The 12,682-nt window shown below is 38.9% G+C and overlaps 1 protein-coding gene across 1 annotated transcript in view; it reads right to left on the minus strand.

The window, feature by feature from the left end:
• Positions 1 to 9,881: 9,881 nt before the first annotated feature.
• Positions 9,882 to 12,682, minus strand: part of ATP6V0D2 (ATPase H+ transporting V0 subunit d2) — a 44,468-nt gene continuing 41,667 nt past the window's right edge. Inside the window, exons 7-8 of the mRNA XM_069466263.1 lie at positions 11,643 to 11,717; positions 9,882 to 10,043 (exon numbers count right to left, since the gene is read on the minus strand). Of these exons, the coding sequence (XP_069322364.1) occupies positions 9,882 to 10,043; positions 11,643 to 11,717 (237 nt within the window). The remainder of the gene's footprint in view (positions 10,044 to 11,642; positions 11,718 to 12,682) is intronic.

Below are 12,682 nucleotides of genomic sequence, written 5' to 3' on the forward strand. Positions count from 1 at the left end.
TGAAAAGCCATGGAGAGGTTTTTTTTTTTTTTGAGACAAAGTCTCACTCTGTTGCCCAGGCTAGAGTGCGGTGGCATCAGCCTAGCTCACAGCAACCTCAAACTCCTGGGCTCAAGCAATCCTCCTGCCTCAGCCTCCCGAGTAGCTAGGACTACAGGCATGTGCCACCACACCCGGCTAATTTTTTCTCTATATGTTTTTAGTTGTCCAGATAATTTCTTTCTATTTTTAGTAGAGACAGGGTCTCGCTCTTGCTCAGGCTGGGCTCGAACTCCTGACCTTGAGTGATCCACCCGCCTCGGCCTCCCAGAGTGCTAGGATTACCGGTGTGAGCCACCACGCCCAGCCCATGGAGAGTTTTAAATAAGGAGATAATGTAGTTTTAGGTTTTTAAAAGCTCTCTCCTTTGTAGGGAGGATAATGAGTTGAAAAGAGACAGAATAGATATAAGTTAGATGTTTCTAGCCCTAATATAAACAAAAGATGCTGAAGGATTGGATTTAAGAGATGGATTTTAAAAATTTTGTTGGTAGAATTGGAAGAATGTCTTGATGTGTTGTATTGGATGGGCAAGGAAGATTAAGATGTCATGATGTATTAATAACTTAATTATTAACATTTTAAATTTAAAATCTTAAACCAAAGCTTTGATAACTAGCACTCCAAATAATTTCAGGGTTGAATAATGACAAAATTACTTCTAATTGGAAGTCCTGTATTACACTGAGTGTGATATGACCTGGTACTCAATAAATACATTTTAAATTAATAATTAGATCACAAAGGTAGTGTTTCTAGTATTCTGATAATTTATAAAAATTCTGGTAATTTATAATTTATTTAAAAAAACATTATTTTTTTTATTTCAGCTTATTATGGGGGTACAAAAGTTCAGGTTATATATATTGCCCATGTCCCGCCCATCCCCCTGAGTCAGAGCTTCAAGCGTGTCCATTCCCCAGACAGCAACGCACTCATCATGTAGGTATACACCCATCCCCTACCCCCAGCCCCCATCTGGTTTTTTCTGATTTCTCAAATATTAGTGCAATAATAAATATTATGATTAGAAAGGTTTACCTGAAATGCCTTGGCAGACAAGTCCCTGGCAAACCCACACATTTTTGTTGCTACTGGGCAAGGGGGACTCTTTCTGCTAGGCTGGGTAGGTGGCAGAAAGTGAGCCTGGGCTCCTGCTGATCTCTCTGACACATGGGGAAAGACAGAGAGAGACAGTTCTTAATGGAATTGTTAAAGCCCTGAGTACAGTTTCCTGAGCTGTTCAACTTCCCAATACTGTGGTATGAGAAATTTCCTTTTTGTATTTTAAACTAGTTTGATAGGATTTCTGCCATTTTTCCCAGAATGTATGATGACCAAATAAGGACCCTAGTCTTAAACTGGAGGCTGTAACTTGAGGAAAAAGAGTGAAGCCAGCACTAAGAAGGGCATCTCTGTATCAGGAAGCATGAGGACTCTTGACATCTGGTTTTGACTCTTTTACTCTGAGCTTTTCTGACTTCAGTTTCCTTATTTGAAAAATGAGTGTCCATTCTGGCTCTGAATTTGTATATTCCTAAGCACTTATTTTATGCCTGTACGTCAGTATCCTAGCTAAATCATACATCTTATTTCTCTTTAGGAAACATACAGTAGTGAGGAAATAAAGTTGTGTTTCTTAGAAGGCTATATTGGATAGGAAAACCAAAGACTATTCAGCTTAATGTTGAATAGGTTGTCAGATGAAGATATGACCATGAAAATAAATTGATTTACTATAGAAAATATTATGTTGATATTTACTTTGAATTTTTTTCTGTAAGACAAAGAAGACCTAGCTACATACACACCCAATTGTGCTGACCAGGTGTTTTGAGGTTCATAAAAGGTATCATAACAATTTTAAAATGGGCTCTGCTAGTCTTGGCTTTTATCCCTTTAGAGAATCCATGGGTTATTCATTTATCTTGCTTGGTTAAAACTGCTTCCCTTATTTCCACATCACTGAGTGCATATAAACTGATAACAGTTGTGTGGCACCTGGGGTAGGCTGAGAAGACTGATAAGGCTCCCAGGAGACTGAAGGCCATGGGCATCCCAAGTCTGTGGAATCAACCTCTGCCCACCCCTGTAATCCACACAAGGCACATGCATGCTTTGACATATCTACTGAGAAATTCTGGTTTAAAAAGTAAATGTGACATATGTATGCCCATTGGTTTTGTTTTTCTAAATGAATGCTCAAAACCCCTATTCTTAAATTCTGGCTTTGGGCTTACGTAAGTTGGCAGTGTCATTTGGTCCCTAAAACATAGTATAGCAGGGCTGCTAGCACTTTTGCAAGCCTGAAAAGCAATATACTCGATCTATATCAACTTTATACAACAAGCACACTCTTTCTTAATTCCCATTTATTAAAAAGGGAGCTTTTCTTTTGTGTGTGCAACCACATTCATAGAATGCCAGAGATGGGGGATCGTTTTCCATTATTTGTTGAATTTGAGACAAGTCTTCCTAAGTTATATGTAGCTTACGGAGCTGGTAGGGTCAGGGTGGGTCCTTTGATGTTCAGCAGAAGCTGCCATGCTGCCTTCTCTTGGGCTCTGAGGGGTTAAACCCTGTGGCTTCCATAGTGCCTGTGAGTTACATTTAAAGTCAACATTTATTTTTTTGTTCTGAGTCTATTCTTTCCTAATTAAATTTAGTGTATATACTAGTTATTTCCTACTGGGATAATATTAATACATAGAGAAAGCCTAGAAGAATTTAGGGGAAAAATGTTAAAGTATCAGCTTGACTTGAAAAGAGTATGCTTCTCATTCAACATCCATAAGATGTGCTTTTACTAATTTTCCTCGGGTAAGCTAGGGCTGAAAGTAGGCTATTCTCATGGCTTCAACCCAGAGCTAATTTCAGAAAAGTTGTAAGCTCTGTTGACGCTTCTTCTGAATTGACTGTTGATTTCTACTTTATTTTTACAGAGGAATCCATTTCTCCTTGCTTCTGTCTTCCCATATTTTAAAATTACTCCTGTCATAAATCAATTTATGTTTTCCATGTGGCTTAGGAGGGGTTAGCAGTGTGACCATCTGTTTTTGATTTGCACACACTCAATTCTCTTCACAGTCTTGCCTGAAAATGGGCTCTTGAATGCAGGACAGCAGAGCTTACTTACTTCCTGAACATAAAGATATACGCTTCCTTCTGGGAAATATACTGATTGAAATTTCCACCTGCCCTTCCAGGATTTATAGTATTTAACTGAGGAGGTTACGCACCTGTCCTGCTCACCCCTTACTCTTCCACTTCACTTACTTTTATTTGGCTTTAAGCAATAAAAGATGACTAAAAAAAGAAATGATTCATTTCTAGGTGCCATGAGGGAATGTGAAGACATGGTTTTCTTCTATTTCACTGAAGGTGAAACCTTAAAAATAATTTTTCCCATTTGATCACTCAATCCTGGAGATATGCTTCAGGAAACATCAGCTGGTCAGCATTTACTCTTTAATGAATTTATAAACTTTTCACCTACTCTTTTTGCAAAAACCAAGAGCATTGGGTAATGCAATTGATGGATGGGAACGTCAATAGTTTTAAGAAGTAGAGTACAAATGCTTTGGATTATAATTTCAATTTAGTATGAGAGGCAACTGGTCGCAACTTTTGTCCCTCCACCATCTCCATGAATGACATGACTGGCTTGGTTGGCCAGGTGGGGAGCCCCTGTCCACCTACACAGGTGCCTCCATCCTGAAGCTGCTTGCTCGGCACAGCAGGATGCCCTTCTAGGAGACTGGAAATATATGTGCATACCTATATTTCATTTTTCAAATTAAAATCCATTCCCATTCATTAATTTCTAAGCTGTTATTTCTTCCGTTCCTCAGCTTATACCGTGGAGGTTTATTGCCTGGAGTCTCTAGACCTGTAGGTTGCTCATGAATGGATTTTAGAGGGTCCATAATCTTTTCATATATGATGCATAATTTGGGGCGGATGTACAGTTGGTTATTCTGAGGAAAGATTTCCATAGTGCTCATCAGATTCCTAAAGGGTATGTGAACTGAAATGATTACGTTAGTGTTCAGGAATCATATTAAGTCCTATAGCTAAAATAATCCTGATATTTCATGGAATTACATTTAGCACAGCCACAGCTAAACTGTGAAGTGTTAATTCCAGATCGCATAATTTGTGTTTATTTATTTGCACATATGGATCTTGCAGAACTTTGCTATGGTCCATCCATTGAAAGCCTTTTGAGGCTTTGAAGGATTTATTCAGCATAGGCTACTCTCCTCATAGCACCAGGTGAATCCTTGTGTACAACCCTGTGGTCTGGACACTGGGAGCTGGGATTTCTTGTCACCCGCCCTTCCAGGCTGCCACAGATCTTAAGAAACATATTATTGAATTTTAAAAAATATCTGATCATGAAGATTATTAGAATCTTAGCTGCGTTTCCTTTTCATTTTCAGAATATTTTTAAATTTTTAAAAAATTCTTGATGCTGCAGAAATAAACTGACATATATTAGTATCTACTCATATTTAAATGAAAAACAATTTTTTTAAAAAACTCAAATCAAAAGAAACCAAAAAGATAAAATGGTGAACATTTTACACAATGAAATATGCATCTCAGCATTAATAGCCGAGTACAGAAATAATTAGATGCTTTAATTTTTAAAAACCTGCGAAAGTAGAATCAGAAAACATATAAATTATTTAAAATCTAGAATGTTTGTTCATAAGATAACGAAGGTTATAATGACTTTCACCACGGAAGAGTCAGATTCAGTGTCAGGGTGTCTGGTGCTGCCATTACTGTTACTAAGAGATTCATCCCAGCTAGTAAGTGTCACCCGTCTCAGGGGGACCAGAGGCTACTGTGAAGCTGCTGATGTACTTTTACATTTTATCAATGATTCTAGCTTTGAAATGGCATTTGTGGATCTGGTTAGAGTGACAATTCCCTGGGGACAATTCCTTTCTAATACGTGGATATTCACCCTGGTCTCTAAAAGCATCTTCTTTGCTCATTTTCCTTTCTCTCCAAAGATGATTCTAACCCGCCTTCCCTCATACTCAGCCAGACGTCATCCAGGCTGAGCAGGGCTGCAGCGAGGCGGATTTCAATTAGTGACTGAGCCTTCAGTAAGCAGCAGGAGCTGCAAACTGTAGCACAGTGACTGAGGAGAAAGGGAGAGCTGGTGGAAAAGGCAATTGATGGGAGGCCAGATGGGTAATGAAGATGTGAGAGAGGAGAGACTACTTAGGGAAGGTGGTTTGGGCCTCATGAGAGTTTCACACCGTATTATTGTGTAGATATAAGACATGCATTTTATGACTGTGTAGTCATCCAAGATGACATCAAAACTCTGGGACTCAGTTATTGTGAAACTTAAGGGATGAAATCACTAAAAATGATGTCCTCTAATAATGTCACACATCTCAGCAATTTGTATTCAGTATATGTAAGTATTAATGCTTCCTTTTGCTGAAGTGAAGAAAAATGACTCAAAGTGAATAAAATGAATCATACAATAGGGAGAATTTTGTCTGCTTCTGAGAGTAACTAAACAAAACGGAGTGAAACTAATCACATCCTTCTCATGTCTTATCTGTGAGATCCAAGATCTTGTTTTTTTTTTTATATTTAATTTTTTTTTATATTTAATTTTTTTTTTTTTTTTTTTTAAATAAGACAGGGTCTCGCTCTTGCTCAGGCTGGTCTTGAACTCCTGAGCTCAAACGATCCACCAGTGGCATGAGCCACCACGCCCGGGCCAAGATCCAAGATATTATTAACAGCATTTTTTAAGTGGTAGACTTAAGGATTGCTATCAAGGAAGCCCCTCAAATCTGATCATCACCTAATCTTTCTTTACAAAGATTTCTTTTAACTTTCTTAATGTCTTATTATTAATACATTGTTGCCATGCTGGGGAGGGCAAAGTTAACTGAATTCCATCGTTGTCCAACAATACTTAGCCTTGGACCAAACTCATCCCGATTCACTATGGTTGCCTCCACCTGCACTGAACGGCCCTCTCCACCTGTGCTTAGTCAGTGTTCCTTGTACCTAAAGCCTCTGAACAACAGACATGACTGCACTTCCTGAGAGTTGCAATTGCTACATTTGTATCCCACAGACCACCACATCTCTGCAACTGTAAAATCTTATTAAGGGTCTAACAAGTCCAGCCCACAAATAGGCTGATAAAGGACTTGTGAACCCTTGAGAGCAATGCTAAAGGGAGCAGGAACCAATGGTTTGGGAGTGGCAGGAAGACCCTAGGAGGGTACATTTCGAGGAGTTCTGGTATAGCGTTCATTGGAATATAATGTTCTGAGACCAGCTGCAGAAGATGACAGAGGAGGGAATTTGAGGGATTGATGAGATGTCGGGAGGAGGGTAGGGAAGGGATGGTGAGGAGCCTTAGATCCAATCACTTAGAACAATAAATTAAATTTTGCCTCATTTTTTTCCCACATTCTATATGTAGTACCTGACTTTTTGGTCTCATTTTATATAAGATGTTTTTTCAAAGGTCCATGTTCTCCACTGTAGACCAGCTCTCTGAAGCATGATGGAATAGTGACATACCTGCTCAGCCACTTAAAAGATGTGAAACTTCAGGCTGGGCATGGTGACCCACACTTGTAATCCCAGCACTTTGGGTGGCCAAGGTGGCAGGATTGCTTGAGCCCAGGAGTTAGAGAACAGCCTGAACAACATAGCAAGAGCCCCTACATTCCCTGTTTCTGCAAAAAAATTAAAAATTAGTCAGAAGTGGTGTTGCATGCCTGTAGTTCAGCTACTTGGGAGGCTCAGGTGAAAGAGTCGCCTGAGCCCAGGAATTCAAGGTTATGAGAGCTATGATCACACCACTGCACTCCAGCCTGGGTGACAGGAGACCCTGTCTTTAAAAAAAAAAAAAAAAAAGCTATGAAACTTCAAGACAAGTTCTTTAAATTTCAGCATGTGTATCCTTATCCATGCTAGGGGCACATTCTATTATACTTGCCTCAAGGGTTTATAGGGAAGTTCCTCTCTTCTATGTTCACACAATGGTTGGACTTCCGGGTGGCTGGGCAAGGAACTGGAAGGATTGCAGTCTTCTCTGTTTATCTACATGGAAAGGGAGTTTAATTTCAGCCTGCAGACTTGTGGGCACTAAGGGCCCCTACCCATATCATGCAGAGATGGGATGGGGATAGTCAGAGAATTATCTCCATGACCTTTTCTAAGCTACCCCTTCCTATCAGCATCTTTGCTTCCAACCTTTTAAGAAGGCCTAAGCCTTAAACCTGCAACTGCAGACATCACAGGTTAAAATGTAAAATATAAATGTCTCTGGGTTCAAGCCTTAGTGTGAAGGACAGCAGCCCGAGCAAGGCAGGGAAGGTGCTTTCCAGAGCAGAGACCACACTTGACCAGTGGGCCTGCACTGAACCCCCAACAAGGCAGCCTCGGATACAACCAGGACTCAGGCGTGGGCTGGGCCCCCTCCATGGGTGTGAGGCTGGGCAGTTGGCTTTCCTCTTGGCCCTGTGACCCACTATTTTCCTTATGCTTGAAAGTTCTTTTCACTAAAATTACTAAAATATTTTTCTAAAAAACGTTGGATTTTTGCAGACGAATGTATTTACTCCTTGGTCTGTGCACCTAATTCCAGATTTCAGTATATATAATACTATCTGTAAATATTCACCTTTGAAGAACTCTCAAATATATATATGTCTAATTTTTAAAACATCAAATACAGATTTTATATTTAGGAATACCCTTTATATTAATATTTAAAGGAAAGACTTGAACAGTGTTTTGTTGCTTCTCATTTTTCTGGATAGCTCTATGTACCAGTTCTACTGAAGTTTTATGAAGAATCCATGCCCTGCAAACTGGACCTATAATTTTTGTCTCTGAATGAATAAAATACAATTAGTGAGGTTATTTTCTTCTCAGGTAAAGTATGAAGGGACCAGAAGAAAGAGAGATTTGCAAACTATGCATCTGACAGGGGACTAATATACAGAATTTACAAGGAACTCAAATAACTCAACAACAACAAAAAGTTCTATTAAAAAGTGGGCAAAAGGCCGGGTGCGGTGGCTCACGCCTGTAATCCTAGCACTCTGGGAGGCCGAGGCGGGTGGATTGCTCGAGGTCAGGAGTTCGAGACCAGCCTGAGCAAGAGCGAGACCCCGTCTCTACTAAAAATAGAAAGAAATTATATGGCCAACTAAAAATATATAGAGGAAAAAATTAGCCGGGCATGGTGGTGCATGTCTGTAGTCCCAGCTACTCGGGAGGCTGAGGCAGGAGGATCGCTTAAGCCCAGGAGTTTGAGGTTGCTGTGAGCTAGACTGACGCCACGGCACTCACTCTAGCCCGGGCGACAGAGTGAGACTCTGTCTCAAAAAAAAAAAAAAAAAAAAAAAAAAAAGTGGGCAAAAAACATGAACAGACATTTTTCAAAAGGAGACAAATGGCCAACAAATAAATGAAAAAATGCCCCAAATCAGTAATTATCATTGAAATTCAAATTAAAACCACAATGAGACAGTCAGAATGGCTATCATTAAAAAGACAAAAAATAACAGATGTTGCCCAGGGTGTGGAGAAAAGAGAACTCCTATATGCTGTTGCTGGCAATGTAAATGAATACAACCTCTGTGGAAAACGGTATGGAGATTTTTCAAAGAACTGAAAATAGAACTCCCATTTGATCCAGCAATCCCACTTCTGGGTATCTACTCAAAGGGAAAAAAAAATCATTATATTAAAAAAGATACTCTACTTCTTTGTTTATCACAGCACTATTCACAATAGCAAAGATACGGAATCAATCTAAGTGTCCATCAGTGAATGCCTGAATAAAGAAAATGTGGTATACATACACAATGGAATATTATTTAGCCATAAAAAGAATGAAATTATGTCTTTTGCAGCAACATGGATGGAACTAGAGGCCATTATCTTAAGTGAAACAACTCAGGCACAGAAAGATAAATACCACATGTTCTTGCTTACAAGTGGGAGCTAAATAATGTGCACACGTGGACTTAGAGTGTGGAATGATAAACAGTGGAGACTCAGAAGGTGGGGGGATGGGATAATCAGAAATTACTTCGTGGGTACAACGTACATTATTCAGGTGATGGATATCCTGAAAGCCCTAACTTTACCACTATGCAATATATCCAGGTAATAAAGTTATACTTGCACCCCACAAATTTATATAAATAAAAATTTGAAAAAGGAAAGAGATATATGCCTTTTATTTAAAGAAAGGTGTGAGAAACTAATTTATTAACAAATTGAACACTACTTGCATCTAGGGAATATGATGTGAAATTGTGTTGTTTTCTCAAGCCTACCAGATCAAGTGTACTAGAAAAAACCTGCAACATTTCCCATCAAATGTGGTCCATGCTGGCTACATATAGCCTTGGGTTTTGGTGGACCTAGGGAAGGAACAGACAGTTAAAAAATAAAGTACACTTTCAGTACGTGGGCCTTTAGAGAAGCAAGCGAAAGCAAGAATAAAATATTTTTATTAGGTCCAATTTTTAACACGTTTAAACAAGAATAGGAAAGGTACCATAGGGTTAATTAAAATTAATGTCTAAGGCCCAGCGAAGAATGACACATAAATGTGGAAACAAGATTTAAGGCTACTGAAACAAAAGAAATGCTTTGTTTGAGGGTTGCACTAGTGTATTTCTAGTGGATTTGCAATTCATGAAGGTGCAGTGTGGCTTATTTTTGTGTAACCTAGATAATATAACACAATTTCTTTTATTTTCCTCAATAACTTTCCTGTAACATTTATGTCTTTCTGCCTTTGAGCCTCCCTTGACCCCTGCAGGTTACAGAATTGGAATGTAACTGTTGATTTTAGTTCGATGTCTCTGTGAAATGCATTCTGCTATCCACACGATATTTCTCATTTCTTGTTCCTTCAGCTTTACGTATGCATAAAACACACCATAGTGGAATTGTCTGTTGAATGCCAGCACATTTATTTGTACCTGAGGAAGGAAACAAATAACATAGATCATCAACTTATTTGGAATATACTACACTTATGAAATAATATTAAGCTACAGACTGGCTCGTGCTTGTGCAATGTTTATTTGTATTTAAATAGACAATGTCCTAATTGAGCCAACTAGAGGAAAACTGTGGCACTTCAGCAAGTTCTAAAAGAGAAAATGTCACTCTGCAGATAAATGTAGACAACAGTAGCTATAAAAGTAAGTTTGTAGAATCACCAGACAAGCTCCAAATCTTAACAACATTGCTAGCACAAAGATTCTTAGGAGAACTTTGAAGTGTGTGTGTAACTTTGTAATAATATTTATCTGGCTTCTAGCTAGTGGAATTGTCTCATTTAGGTAAAGTATTTCTTTTTGGCCACAAATTTCAAAATTTTAAAAAGGCTTTTAGGCTGTCTAACTCCCCTCAAGGGCAATGTCACAGGTCCCTGGGATTCAGTCTGAGTGTTGTTATGAGCTTTCCTGGGACACTGCCACGACTTTCTATACAGTCAAATTGTCTTTTTCTGCAGAAGTTAAATGAGCAAAAGAAAATTTTCAAAAAAAAAAAAAAATCTTTTAACTAAAATCTAAAATAGAACAATTCCTTTATTCTTTTCTATTTCAGTATTTAGAATGGAAAGAAGAAGAGGTACTGAGTCCCTTATGCAGCTCTGAAAACCTCAAGCAAAGTAGTTAGAAAGTGGAGGCTGTCTCTGTTCTCAGGACTAGTGAGTCATTTTTCCTGCCAAGGGCAGATTCTTTAACAGCCTCCTTTGCAGCAGTGGTGCGGTAGTGTAGAATTTTAAAACAACCCTAATACTTTTACTTCTATGACAGATGCCAGAGAGCTGTTGGAAAATATCTAAAGGGTAGATATTACAGGAAGGTTCAGGAGCCAGCCTAACCCTAAAGTTTGGGTAGATTTCAGGGTTCTCTGTTAGTTTCAATCAAACTGAGATGGAAAGGCCAAGGCCAATGATTTCATGAAAATGAATAGAATATACTAGACAAGCTTTACATTTAGGGGACTTCAACTGGTACAAAAAAAAAAAAAAAAAAGCATTTTGTTAAACTGCATAGTATCCCAGGAATTGACTACAAATGAATTAAGTACTTTTTTGCTTTGGGGGGTGGGGTGGGGGGGGGTGGGAAGGAATAATCTAGACTCTCTGAATGGATTTCCACATGATTAATTCCTAAGTATTATAATTGTGCCCATGAGTTATAACCATGGGTAAACCCTTCTTGAAGGAGAGATGGATTAGAGAGTGAGATGCACTGGAGCAAGAAGAGCCGATATTTGATCATGAGGACATCCTAACTTTGCTTCTCCAGTTAATCAGTTTTGGAATAGCTGCATTCCTTCCAGAGCTTGACTCTGTGCACAACAGATAGGACAGTTCCGTGTGAAGCCATCATATATGAGCCACAGGGCCCTGGCTCTACAGTCACCCTTATTAACACACTGTTGACCTTCAAGCTATGAATGTGCCTAATCTATTGGCTTGATCAACTATAAAAAGAAAACCCAAGGTAAGAAAAGATTTAAAATCCGCAGTAATAAAAACATAAGCTAATAGCATTTCATACCTCATGCTCATAAAACACGTCCTCCAACGTCTTTCCCCCATTGCCACCTACAGCCTCGAACAAAGGCTTGTATACCTTAGAAACAAAGACAGATTAATTTTAAAGAAATTTTCATTTCTCATAAATGTATGTGAACATATTTTTCTCTGCAATATAGAGATTGCAAGTCGATTTTTTGAAAATCTATACCAGAAGGCCTGAATTTTTTTTTTTTTTTAATAGGACCTTTGGCTTCCTGAGAACCACAAAAAAAAAAAAAAAAAAAAAAAAAGAAAATCCAAATAAAAAGAGTGTGGATGAAATTCTAGCCTATTGGTTTATTCAGGGATACAAGGCAATTCTATTCTCAATATGTTCTGTTTGAGCTCATTTCCACACGTAGGTTCTCAGGGCCAGCTAGGTACATTACAGAGACTCAGTGAATGTTTGTGATTTGATCAGTATGGGTTCATGGGTTCTTTGAAATGACAATTGATAGAATTCACATACAATTTTAAGCATGGATGGCATGGAATTTGGGAAGAAACGCAAATTTTAATGTTATGTTAAAGAGTGTCATGCAATTATGTACGAGATGTTATGAAGGTTTATGCATTGTTTGCTGGCTTCTATCTTTCCTGGAGTGCTTCAGAAATCCATTGGAAAAGATGAGTGTCAACAATGACTAGAAGGTCCTGGAAAAGTTGCCTGGAGGGTGTGCCTGTAACTGTGTGCAAGTCCGAGGGAATGGAATCAGAGGTAAGGAGTATAGCTTTGAACTGAGGAGCTTCAGGCTCTCCGAGAGCAGTTGGATGCTGGAGTAGGGGGAGGATAGAGCAGCCATCTTTCCTTCCCCAATTTCTGGCCACTCAGCAAAAGGAGTGGATCAACCAATATATCCATATTCTCCCACGTAGTTCACCTGGATGTTCTGTACCTAACCCCATTTCCCCAGTGGGCACCTAAAAGAACTGCCGGTCCAGGCTATTTTGTATAACTTTGACATGACCTCACATTTCCAGAACACTGCACCGGTCTCTTGGGGAACTTGCTTTATCAAG

This window comes from Eulemur rufifrons, chromosome 3, assembly GCF_041146395.1.
Source record: "Eulemur rufifrons isolate Redbay chromosome 3, OSU_ERuf_1, whole genome shotgun sequence".
NCBI lineage: Eukaryota > Metazoa > Chordata > Mammalia > Primates > Lemuridae > Eulemur > Eulemur rufifrons.